We start from the raw sequence: 9,120 nt of genomic DNA, 5'->3' as shown, positions 1-9,120 counted from the left end.
TGGCTCTGACCTTAAAATTCAGGGTGCGGGTCCCTGGGCCCAGAGTGGGCCCTGCTTCTCCCTGAAAGCCGTCTCAAAGCTGGGCATCCTGCGTACCAGGACACGGAGAGACTGAGGCCCCAGTCTTGGGCTCTGTAGGACACAGCCCTGCTCTGCCCCCAGCCTGTCCCCAGCTTTAGCCCAGCCCCCGAGAGCCCACTGCGGCCTGAGGGCGACCCCTGGCGGCCACGGGGGATATTTCCCACAGAACCAGGGCCAGGGACTCTTCGCACCAACAGCTGCAGTGATGCCTCTCTTTCCCCAGAGCCCCACCCGGAGGGCACACAGCAGCCCTTGGGAGGAGTGTGTGTGCTGGATTGTATTAAACTCTTCCACGAACGGGGGAACCTTGTGTGTGTGGGTGGGGGGGCGGGTGGCAAGAGCGGTGGAGACCCCGGCCCCGCGCCAGCTTCCCCCACCCCTCTGCCACTGGGTCCACCCAGTGGCCAGCCTGGTGACCAGAGGGAAGCCAGGCTTGTCCAGGGCAGCGACGAGGCTCCCAGGACCCTCTTTGCTGGAGCCTGACCCTAAACAAGGTCAGTCTGGTCTCTCACACTCTCCCCACACCCACACCCTCAGGCCCGCTTCTCTGAACTGCCTGCAGTTCCCCGGCCGCCAGGCTCTGCATCCTCCCCTTCTCCCCCTCGTTCTCTCTCTGCCACCCTTCAGATGCCTCAGAAGATCCTTCAGACATGGCCTCCACCAGGGCACCTCCCTGGTCCATAGGCTGGGAGTCCCTATAGCCCCTGTGCTTGCCCCCTGGGAGCCCCTGTCAGCTTGTTTTAAAATAAATAATATCTTCACTTGTTTGTACCCTTCCCCCAGCTCACCTGGGCGAGAACTAGGTTCTTATCTCTGTTATAGTCCCAGTTTCTAGATGAGGGCTTGGAGCACAGAGCTTACCCAGTGAATGTTTGACGCAGAGAGGGGTGGGGAGGGAGGGTTAGATGGATTAATAAACGGATGGATGATGGAGGAATGGGTGCAGGGAGAGATGAATGGGTAGAGGGGGTGATGGCTGGATGGATACATGAGAGAAAGGACGGACAGATGAATGGATGGATAAATAGATGAATCAATGGATGGATGAAGGGCTAGAGGGAGGGAGGGATTGGAGGAGGGATGAACGGATGCAGGGATGGCAAGAGGAACAGAGGGAAGGAAATGAGTGGAGGGATAATGGATGGAGGGAGGGAGGGGGAGGAGGCTGGAGGGAAAGAGGAGTGGTCAGTGACAAGGCGACAGGAAGCCACCTGCCACCAGCACAGGAGAGGGGAGGTAGAAAGGGAGGAGAGGGGAGGTAGAAAGGGAGGAGAGGGGAGGTAGAAAGGGAGGAGAGGGGAGGTAGAAAGGGAGGAGAGGAGAGAGGGCAGGGGGTGCACAGCTCCCCTCCCCACCACCGCCTCCTCTGGCAGAGGTGTCTCTAGGTCTCCCTGGGAGGTTCTGAGGGCCAGGGATCAATGTCCTCTGAGACTGGCACCCAGGGCACATTTGGGAGCATGCAAACATTCAGAGGTTCCCAGAAACACCTGGGGCACAGAACATGGCAAAAGCCAGACTGGCCGCACCACGCAGGATGGGCTTGGGCATCAGTGAGAAGCCATGCTCCGAAGGCAAAGGGGGTCGGGACCCTCGGGTTACACCTGTGCTACTTCATTTCATTCTCAGGCCACCCAAAACCTCCAGTCATGAGGAGTCCCATTTCACAGATGAGGCCACTGACGCTCAGGGCGATGAAGGAACCGACAAGTGCTGGGCTTCACAGCCAGGTCTGTGCACCACCCACTTGGTGCCTGGGACCGTCTACTCACCTGGATCCCTTCAATGCGCTCGGTGACGACGTAGGCATGGTGCATGGCCACCAGCGGGACCTTGACGCCAGCCATCCGGCCCACGGCGCCTGCCCACACTCCTGCAGGCAGAGCACAGACAGCTCAGCTCTGCTGGCACCTGGCGGGGGCCAGCCAGCTGGGCGCCTCTGCAGGCTTGTCTGCCATGGCAGTGACTCCCCAGGTCACGCCTGGGCCCCCACCCCTAAGAAAGGCCAGGTTTAGGGAGCAGCCAGGGTGGCCACTTGGGAGCCCAGAAGAAACGTGTTCCCACCGGCACAATTGACCACGCAGGGTGTCTGGATGGAGCCGTGCTCTGTCTCCACAGCCTCGACCCGCCGCACCCCAAAATCATCCGTCCGCACGCTGATGCCGGTCACCGGGCAGTTCTCGATGACCTGAGAGCGAGAAGAGCTGCTTCCAAAGCCATGTGGGCGCTCTGAGCACTGACCACCTACCCTCTCCTACCTCCAGCCCAGGCGGTACCCAGGACACCTGCTTCTGCTCAGGCAGGCTTCATGTGACCCCACTGGGGAAACGGGGTGACCACAGGGTGGAAACTAACTCCACGTGTTCCTTGACTTGGAGAACTTGTCCCCCCAGACAGAGGCTTTTTTTGAAAAACAAAATGAAAAGGAGGGCTCATTTGACTGACAGATGCTTGCGGTAAAAGGTCACATACAGTGCAGTCTGCCTCCATTTGATTTACATAAACATCTTCATAGAAAAGTACTTGCAGTAAAACTACAACGTCAATATTGGTTACCTCTGGGTGATCCTCATTTCTTCTTTCTTGCTTATTTGCCTTTTCTAATCTTTCCTACAACTATGTGTGTATTCGAGACAAAAGAAGATAAAAATTACAAGAAGAGATTTGGGGCGGGTTCACTCTTCCAGCAGGGCCAGACCTCGGGGAAGGGAGGAGAGCTGACCTGGGGGACAAACCTGAGGCCGGCCGGCCTCTGCAGGACCGGATTAGAGGCTCAGGTCCTATGTCGAGCAGAGAGAACGGCACGTGTTCTCTTGCCTTCCGGTCTTGGGGTTCTTAGGCAGGAGGGGTGGGCTGGGAGCAGGGGACCCAGGGCCGGAAGGCCATTGTACCTGTGCTCCGCGGGCAGTGGCGGCCCTGGTGAGGGCGGTACAGGTGCCGGCGGGGTCCATGGTGCCGTCATGAGGCACGTACAGGGTCCCGTAGAGGTCTTCCACATTCATCAGCGGATACAGTGCCTTGGTCTCTGCCGGGCTCAGCACGTGGGACTCCACGCCATAGGCCTTGCCCAACTGGGGGACCCAGAGGAAAGTAACTGAGCCCTCGGGGAGCAGACCCCCTTGGCCACTCCCCTCCCCGTCTGGGCCTCCAAGGGTCAGTTCGGACCCTGTGTCCCCCAGGAACCCTTAGCCGGCCACTGTGCCCCAGCGGCCCCCGTCCCTCGGGCCAGCTCCGAGGAAGAGTAAGGAGCCCGCGTAGTGCTCGGAAGCAGGCTCTGGGGCCCTCCCGCCTCCCCCATCCAGCTCTAACATGAGCCATGTGACGTGGGGCAAGTTGCTAACGTCACCTGGGGGAATGGGGGTGATAATGGTTTATGTGGTTGACACCTTTAAAGAGCTTAGACCAGTCCCGGGCACATAAGGATTTACTGTATGACATAAATAAAAATAATCCCCATAGGTCTGATATTTTGAGCTTCAACCAGATTTGATGGTCAGACCAGCTGCCCCGACGAGAGACCGCTGCAGTCCTCAGTCCCAGGCCCCGGACTGTGTGACAGACCACACCCCCGGCTCATTTGATTGGCCCAAGGGCAGCCAATCAAATGCCCCCAGGCATCCATCCATCGGGACAGGCTCCGCCCAACTAGAGACGAGCTGAGCCAATCAGATTCTCTCTCCGAGCAGTGGGCCTGAAAAGCTGCAGAGACCTCGCTCAGCGCTTGAGCTGAAAGGTTGCCTGGGCACCTTTGGAGCCTCCATCGCAGCTGATGAGTGAGCAAGGCGGCGGGGGGCGGGGGGCGGGGAGAGGTGGGGGGAGTGGGCAGAATGGGGCCACCTCCTAACCCCAGAGACCCAGCCCGTTCTAATGAAGCCAGGTGCCGCTGCTTCCGCCCGGGCAGAGGAGCTCGGCATCCCTGTGACAGTGTACCTGTGCTACCCGCACGGGCCGCTCTGCTCGCTGGGCCCTGAGCCACTCTTCAGTTGGTGCTCAATAAGGAATGAACTGCTGGAGGGGCCAGTCTCGGCCACGCCCTGGAATTTGGGGTCCGGGCCTGGCTGCCCTGGGTGAAGAATCAACTCTCCGCCCCAGCAGAGGGCCTTCCACAGCGGAAGGCTTTCTCTGCCGTCTCGCCCACAATGGCGTTCCCTCAGCCCCGTCAGCGGTGCCGGGAGAAGGGTGGTCCTTCCTCCTGGGTACTGCAGTTTCTCATCATGCATCCTGACTCCTGTGAGCACCGTGCATGCCGATGACTCCCGGTTATCGGGCCTCTCCTGCCTTGAGGCTCGGCAAACGGTGCTGCGTAACGCAACGGTCCCATTTTACAGGTGAGGATGCCGAGGCTCGGAGGCAACGCCACTTGGCCCAGGTGGCCCGACCAGCAAGGGCAGCACCAGGGCTTGAACCCAGATCTCTCGGGGCTCCTTCCCTGTGCTACGCTGCCCCACCCACCACCGGCAGGGGGGCACACACCGACACGAGCCACTCACTCGCCCGGGCGGGAGTGCACCCAGGACATGAGTCCCCGCCCTGGCAGGGGTGCACCCACCGACATGAGCCTCTTGTACTCATCCAGACGCTGCCGGTTGGACGCGATGAACAGGCCCCCGTTCTGGATCCAGCCCGTGTGCAGCCCCGTCTCCTCCCCCAGGTCGCGGCTCACCACGCGCCTCGTGTGGGCCAGAAGCTCCACCTCCACGTCGCTAGGCCGCAGCTGCCACAGCAGGCCTGGCGGGGGAGGGGCGGGGCGCCGTCAGCCCCAGCACTGCAGTGCTGCACCCCGGCTCCTCCCAGCAGGCCAGGGCTCCTGAAGACCAGGCAGTGGGCGGGGAGCGTCTCTGCAGGCCACGGAGAGCCCCGAGCGGCTGATGAGCAGGAAGTGATGGAGTCAAAGCTGAGTTCCAGGACATCGCCCTTGGGCAACTCAGAGCGTGACGATACCCAAGGCTCCCATTTATGGAGCACCTACTGTGTACTGAGCCTATCACTGGGTGACAGAGCAGTCCCGGGAGGCAGGCATGACTAGCTTATAGTGAAATTAAGGTGGCACCAAACGGTTCTGTGCCCAGGATCACAGGACGGGTGATGATGGGGCCGGGACCCCAACCCAGGACTGACTGAAGTCCAAAGGCAGCCTGTTCACCAACAAAGCTGCTCCCTTCCGAGCAGAGTTTGGGGAGCGGGGGGCCAGGGGAGAGGTAGCAGTGGGGGAGAGGCTGTGTGGGCCCGGCCGAGACAGGACGGTGGGTAGGCAGGGGCAGTGGCGTGCAGGGCCGGCTGTGTCAGCTCTCAAAACACGTGATGCCTGAACCTCTTCTCAGCTCCACATCCAGCGACATCACGCTCACATTGGCCAAAGTGGGAGTGTTTTCCCCACAGAGCCTGGCAAACTTAATGCAGGGTTAAGGCAAAAGGTTGGCTGCCCTGGGGACGTGCACACAGTAGGTGCTTTTACTATATGCCCACTGGCTAGTTGGCTGAGAACCATGGTGCCCACGGAGGACACCCCCTGATGGCCCCTTCCCCGTCCATCCTCTGCACCCCGTGGACGGCGCTCACGCCGGGTAGCTCCGTCCAGGGAAGGGGCTTCTGCTCTTTGAATACACAGCTGCCTGGGCTCCCAGCTCTGGTCTCTGCTCTGCCCTCCAGGATCCCCCAGTCAGCGTCTGCTCCCTCCTCCCCTCCGCAGCTCTTCAGAGACTCAGGGGGCACGCAGGCTCACCCTCAGAAGGACCCCGCGTCTTTTCCCCATGTCCTCCCCCTCCAGCTCAGCTGCCTCTAACAGGCCTCCGGCTGCCAACCCAGAGCTGGCCCCCGGCTAAGTGCAGTCCCTCCCGCCCCCACGTGCACCCAGGCCCCTACCCGCCGTGTGCCAGGTGGTCCCGGAGGTCAGCCGCTCCCGTTCCAGTAGCACCGCCCCGCTCACGCCCAGCTTGGCCAGGTGGTAGAGGGTCTGGCAGCCCAAGCTGCCCCCGCCGATGACCACCACATTGGCTGTGCTGGGCAGGGGCCGGCTTGGGCCCTGGGCGCCCGCGCGGGGGTCCCGGGCCTCTTTCAGGGTCTGCTGGTAGGGTACACTCTTCTCAGGGCCGGGCCGGGCCCCGCTGCTCAGGAGTCGCAGCCCCAGGCCCCGGGCAGGGCTCCGGCGAGGACAGGTGGCGGCCACACGCAGGGCTCGGCTCAGCAAGGCCATGGGGACTCGGCTTGAGCACCGCAGGGAGCTGGGGAGAGAGTCGGGGCTGCCTGGGGCGCAGAGGGCTCTGTGCAAGTGAACCCCAGGGCCCCCGCGCTGTCGCACTCCGGCCGTCCTCCTGCCACCCGCCCACGTCACGTGTGCACCCGTGCATTTGTCCACGTGTACTGAGGGCCTCGTACACTACAGGCTCTGGCTGGGCCCAGGGAAGACCACGGTGGGGGCAGAAGGGGGGCAGTGTGCGTGGCGGGGCAGGGCTGCAGGGCTGCAGGGCCACAGGGTGGGTGGCGGGGAGCCTGGGGCAGGGACACCCAACCCTCCAGCCTGTACCCAACACGCCCTCTGGGGCAACTCCCGTCTCAGCCCCAGACAGAAGTTATTTCTGCCACGTTGACTCCACAGCCCTTTGGGACCCGAGGCAGAAGGTGAGCAACGCGGTGGGGTCCAGGCCCCCGGCTCCCTCGGGCCATCTCGAATCCAGGTAGGGACTCGGAGGATGGGCAACCAGCCTCCCTCCTCCTCGGTGACCTCCCAGAAGCCTGCAGGGCTCACCTTGCATCCCTCCCCGGTCAGAAGAGCCTCATCATTCTAAGAAAAAAACTGTGGCGGGGACCCACCTTCTAAGGAGACAGGATGCAGCAGCGGTGTCTCCCCGGAGGCGAGGAACACAGAGGGGAAAGGACGCCTCAGAGAGGCTCCTGGGCCCACTTGTGGGATCAGCAGGAAAAGTAAGAGGGGTTTGGCTGGGTCGAGGGACTGAGGTGGGTCCCGCACCTACGTTAATAGCCGTGATTGATATCAATTAGCCAGTTAATTAAGACCACTTCCATTTCCAAGCATGTGCCACATGGCAAGCCGGGAACACGCGTTCTCTCTGCTCGGAAGTCAAGATGACTGTTGTCCCCATTTCACAGAGGGGGGAGACTGAGGCCCAAAGAGGCCCGCCAAGGTGACCAAGGTCACAGGGCTGCCGTGTGGCCAAGCCTGCTGGCTGTCCTGCCCCCTCCCAAACTCCCAGTCCGCAGACATCTCGGGGCCTGGTCTGGGGGAGGAGAGGCTGGGGGGGACCCACTGCCACACCCTTTCCCGCCCTCACAGGTGGGCACTGCCCACTGCACCCCCTCCACTCCTCCGCAGGCACCCGGGCTCTCAGGTCGGTTAGGGCTGCCCTGCCCTCACCACAGAGACCGCCCCCCAGGGGGTAGGGGCAGAGGAGGGAGCAGGCAAGGGTGAGTTGAGGGGCTTTGGGGTGGGGGGTTGGAGGCTGGGGCCGGGCACCCCAGTCCCTCTGTCAGCTCTGCCCCGCTTCAGGCGCCCTGGGCACGGGGAGGTACAGCCCGGCTCGTGTCTGCACTTACCTTTCGTCCTTGGGTTTCCTGAACCTTCCAGGAGCCGCCAACAGTGAGGACCTACTGTCGGAAACTCAGCGTCACGTGGGTGCCCGGGAAGCCTTTCCAAGGCCAGGCATCTGCCCGCCCCCTGCCCCGCCCCCTCCTCCTGGCCTCCGATCCAGACTCCTCCTTCCCTCCCCCTGTGCCAACGCGGGGGCTGCCACGTGCTGCCATGTGCCCCTTCCCGGCGCATGGCCAGTCCCGTTCTCCCACCCAGGCTGGGGGTAGAGGGGGCACGGGGGTAGAGGGGGCACGGCCCCAGCAGGGGCAGCCCAGTGCCCTCCCGCCAGGGCATCTGCTTCCACACTGATGTGCACTTCTGCCCCCTCCAACTCTCTCCCACCAGAGTCTGCAGCCTGACCGTTCATTGCCAGGGTTCGGGGTCAGACAGACCGGGTTGGCCTCGTGCTGTTAAGCCGGGCGGCCCAGAGAAGCCCTCCCCGCAGGCGGTAGGATGATGGGCCCGGGGGTGGGGGGATGGAGGGAGGGTCCAGACACAGGCCTCAGCGGGGGAAGAAGGGCTGGGAGGGTGCCCAGGCCCCCTGGCCTCCCCCAGAGTGTCCCGTGGTTGTGCCCAGCCAGCTCTGGGCCCCGGGAAGGGCCTGGGCCCTGCCCTCCCGAGGGCTGTACCTCCGGCCAGCCACTGCCCCTTGGCCCCGAGTGGCCTGCCAGTGCCGGGCCCAGTGGCTGCAGCAGTGCCGTCACCTCCTTCCTCCCCAGCAACAGCCAAGCGGGAAGCCGGGGCCAGCCCTGCCCCCAACCCCCGCTGGCCCCGCCCCTGGAGGCGCTGCCAGCCCCCATCCCACCCCCATCCCACCCCCACCCTTGGCTGGGACAGGATGCACCGCCCACGGCCAGGCTTCTAGGAGGCGGGCCGGGCACAGCCAAGCGGGCAGTTCTGAGGGCAGCAGCGCCAGGGCAGGTGACCTCTCCCCCTCCTCCCTAAAACCGGGGTCACAGGGTTCTGCAGGTGAACCCGTGCACCCCTGCCTGCCTGTGCCCGCCATGCTCCCCGTGCCAGAAGGGAGCTTAGCGCGGCCAGGTGGGCAGAAAGTGCTGGGTCAGCAGCAGCGCCGTGCCGGGGCTGGGGCTCCTTGGTGGGGTGATCCAGGGCCTTAGCACAGAGCTGCCTGTCCAGCCTCAGCTGCTCACCCCCAGGGAAGGGGCGCTCACTGCCCTCGGAGGCAGGTCAGGAAGTCTGGGTTGCCCGCACCACCAGCACTGGACAGTGCTCCTGACCCGTCTGCCCTCCAGAGCTCCCAGATCCTTCTGTTTCTGGGCGAGATATCCGTGAGCCTCTGGCTTTTCCACTTCACAGCGACCAGCTTCCCAGGGCAGGGATGCCTGCCTCCATTTGACTGTTGGGGGCACCAGGGCCCAGAGAGGGGAGCCAGCTTGCCTCGGGTCACACAGCAAGCTAGTGGGGGAGCCAGACCAAGCCTGCAGTCAGACAGACGG

The 9,120-nt window shown here is 63.2% G+C and overlaps 1 protein-coding gene across 1 annotated transcript in view; it reads right to left on the bottom strand.

Annotated features, from left to right (window-relative positions):
* The window catches only part of SARDH (sarcosine dehydrogenase), a 64,029-nt gene extending 57,752 nt beyond the window's left edge, over positions 1-6,277 (bottom strand). Inside the window, exons 1-5 of the mRNA XM_065878451.1 lie at positions 5,941-6,277; positions 4,628-4,806; positions 2,970-3,149; positions 2,143-2,266; positions 1,851-1,951 (exon numbers count right to left, since the gene is read on the bottom strand). Coding sequence (XP_065734523.1) covers positions 1,851-1,951; positions 2,143-2,266; positions 2,970-3,149; positions 4,628-4,806; positions 5,941-6,271 — 915 coding nt within the window. The 5' untranslated portion in view covers positions 6,272-6,277. The remainder of the gene's footprint in view (positions 1-1,850; positions 1,952-2,142; positions 2,267-2,969; positions 3,150-4,627; positions 4,807-5,940) is intronic.
* Between the last annotated feature and the right edge of the window lie 2,843 nt (positions 6,278-9,120).

This window comes from Phocoena phocoena, chromosome 6 (genome assembly GCF_963924675.1).
Source record: "Phocoena phocoena chromosome 6, mPhoPho1.1, whole genome shotgun sequence".
NCBI classification, from domain to species: Eukaryota; Metazoa; Chordata; class Mammalia; order Artiodactyla; family Phocoenidae; genus Phocoena; species Phocoena phocoena.
The sequence above is the reverse complement of the archived record's forward strand: the minus strand, read 5'-3'. Positions and strand labels throughout refer to the sequence as shown.